The sequence below is a fragment of the Perkinsus marinus genome, assembly GCF_000006405.1.
Source record: "Perkinsus marinus ATCC 50983 genomic scaffold scf_1104296930146, whole genome shotgun sequence".
NCBI classification, from domain to species: domain Eukaryota; phylum Perkinsozoa; order Perkinsida; family Perkinsidae; genus Perkinsus; species Perkinsus marinus.
In genome coordinates, this window is record NW_003216234.1 from 1 (window position 1) to 1,899 (window position 1,899).

The 1,899-nt window shown below is 52.9% G+C and overlaps 1 protein-coding gene across 1 annotated transcript; it reads right to left on the minus strand.

Moving 5' to 3' along the window:
• Positions 1-51: 51 nt before the first annotated feature.
• On the minus strand, positions 52-1,673 carry Pmar_PMAR029199 (hypothetical protein; the record flags this gene model as incomplete). The annotated part of the gene is made up of 2 exons (XM_002787172.1): positions 52-1,203; positions 1,344-1,673. Coding segments are annotated over 2 exons (1,482 nt in total), but the record flags the coding sequence as incomplete, so codon positions are not given.
• Between the last annotated feature and the right edge of the window lie 226 nt (positions 1,674-1,899).

Sequence of the window (1,899 nt, forward strand, 5' to 3'; positions counted from 1 at the left end):
TGTCCGCTGGGGAGGAACATCTTCGACAGGCTCGCTTGCCCACTGGCTCACCGGAAATGTTGAGGTGTCGGTCATGTAGTGGGAGTCCAGATACAAAACAAGCTTCGCTATCTTCTCGCCCTGTGGTTTGCGCTCCTTCATATCTGCCCAGGCCAGCTTGCATTCTTCAACTGATAGGCACGGTAATCCAATCACACTTCGGAGCCACCTCCCAGTAGGTGTACGGACATTCTCAGAGGCCCAGTACTCAGAAGCCAAACCTTCACTCTGGTATGCACGTATCCACGATTTGGACAAATGGAACAAACAGCCTCTCAACCTTTCCGGATCTATTTCCCATACCCTCAGAATGGCCTGACGCATGCCGAGTTCATAATCAGTAATTATGTACAAAGTAGATATGATCTGGAATAACCCTTTACCAGTGAGCACATCTCGGAGCTTCAGCAGGGCCCTCTCATACTCTTCCTGGGTCTTCCGCGCCATTAGAATGAAAACCGCCGGAATGTAGTACCCCTGTTTCTCGATAAGAATGACCCACAATTGCTGCCATCCTTTGGGCGCCACGGCAAATGTAGCATCAAAAATAAGACCACTGCTACCATTTAATGCGTTGAGATTGCGGTCTGCAGCCCATATGATCATTGGCCGACCGGCATCGGCATGTAAGAGAAGTCGTTGATCATTTCCCCTACACTTGTCAACGTCTCGCTGCACCAAACTAACGAAATCCTGATAATAGCCAGCTCTATCCAGATCGAGGCTCCTCAGCACAGCCGGTTGTCCTTGCGCCCTGGCAGCGCGATAGGCTACCTGCTCGAGGTTCCGCTGGTCCCGCAACGTCGTGTTGGCCAAACCGCCGTCAGCAATGATACCTTCGACTAGCCCATCAGTTCTTCCATTGTTGGCCACTTCTGCCTGGATTCGTCGCCTCTGACGAGTCTGCGTCTCCCTTCTCTCATCGGGTTCTCTGTCGCACTCCGCTCCATGCTCACTTGGCCTCCTTGTGAAATACAGCCGGCCGTTGCGTTCTTGCACCGTGAAGGAAGCATAACACTTTTTGGAACAGCACTCATATCGACTCTTGGAATCTTCCAATCCCTTCTTAAACCGATACTGTTGTTTGTTTATCCATATGCTAGGCTTGTTCTTGTTGGTGGACGATATCCATCCCTCAGGTATGGGTATGTCCCCATGGAGAACCTGTCAATGAATCGCAATGAAGTTATTTTCCGATATTGTTCGGTTACGATGAAAACTTACCCCCTCGGCATCATCTTCACTCTCATTGACACTCTCTACTTCGGCTGCTGCTCCAGCAGCTCCAGCCTCCATTGGTACACCTTGTGGAGCAGGAGGGGCTTGAGCAGGAAGGGCTTGAGCAGGAGGGGCTTGAGCAGGAGCAGCTTGAGCAGGAGGGGCTTGAGCAGGAGGGGCTTGAGCAGGAGGGGCTTGAGCAGGAGGGGCTTGAGCAGGAGGGGCTTGAGCAGGAGGGGCTTGAGCAGGAGGGGCTTGAGCAGGAGCAGCTTGAGCAGGAGGGGCTTGAGCAGGAGGGGCTTGAGCAGGAGGGGCTTGAGCAGGAGGGGCTTGAGCAGGAGCAGCTTGAGCAGGAGGGGCTTGAGCAGGAGGGGCTTGGGGAACAGGGGCTTCTTCTCCATAATCGACAAGGCCATCATCGGTTAAACGAAGGAGAGGAACACGTTGGAGTAGATGTGGGGCATATTGATGCACGGCCTGGTAGGCAGACAGTGTGTGTGGCAGATTCCGTTGAATCCTTATTGCGTCCGCTGCCTCGTACAAGCCTGCATAGGACCAAATATAAGACTGAAGTGCACCACGAGTAAGCCCGAAAGGGTGTGAAGTAGCAGAACACATTGATCTTCAGTCACTGGGCATCGC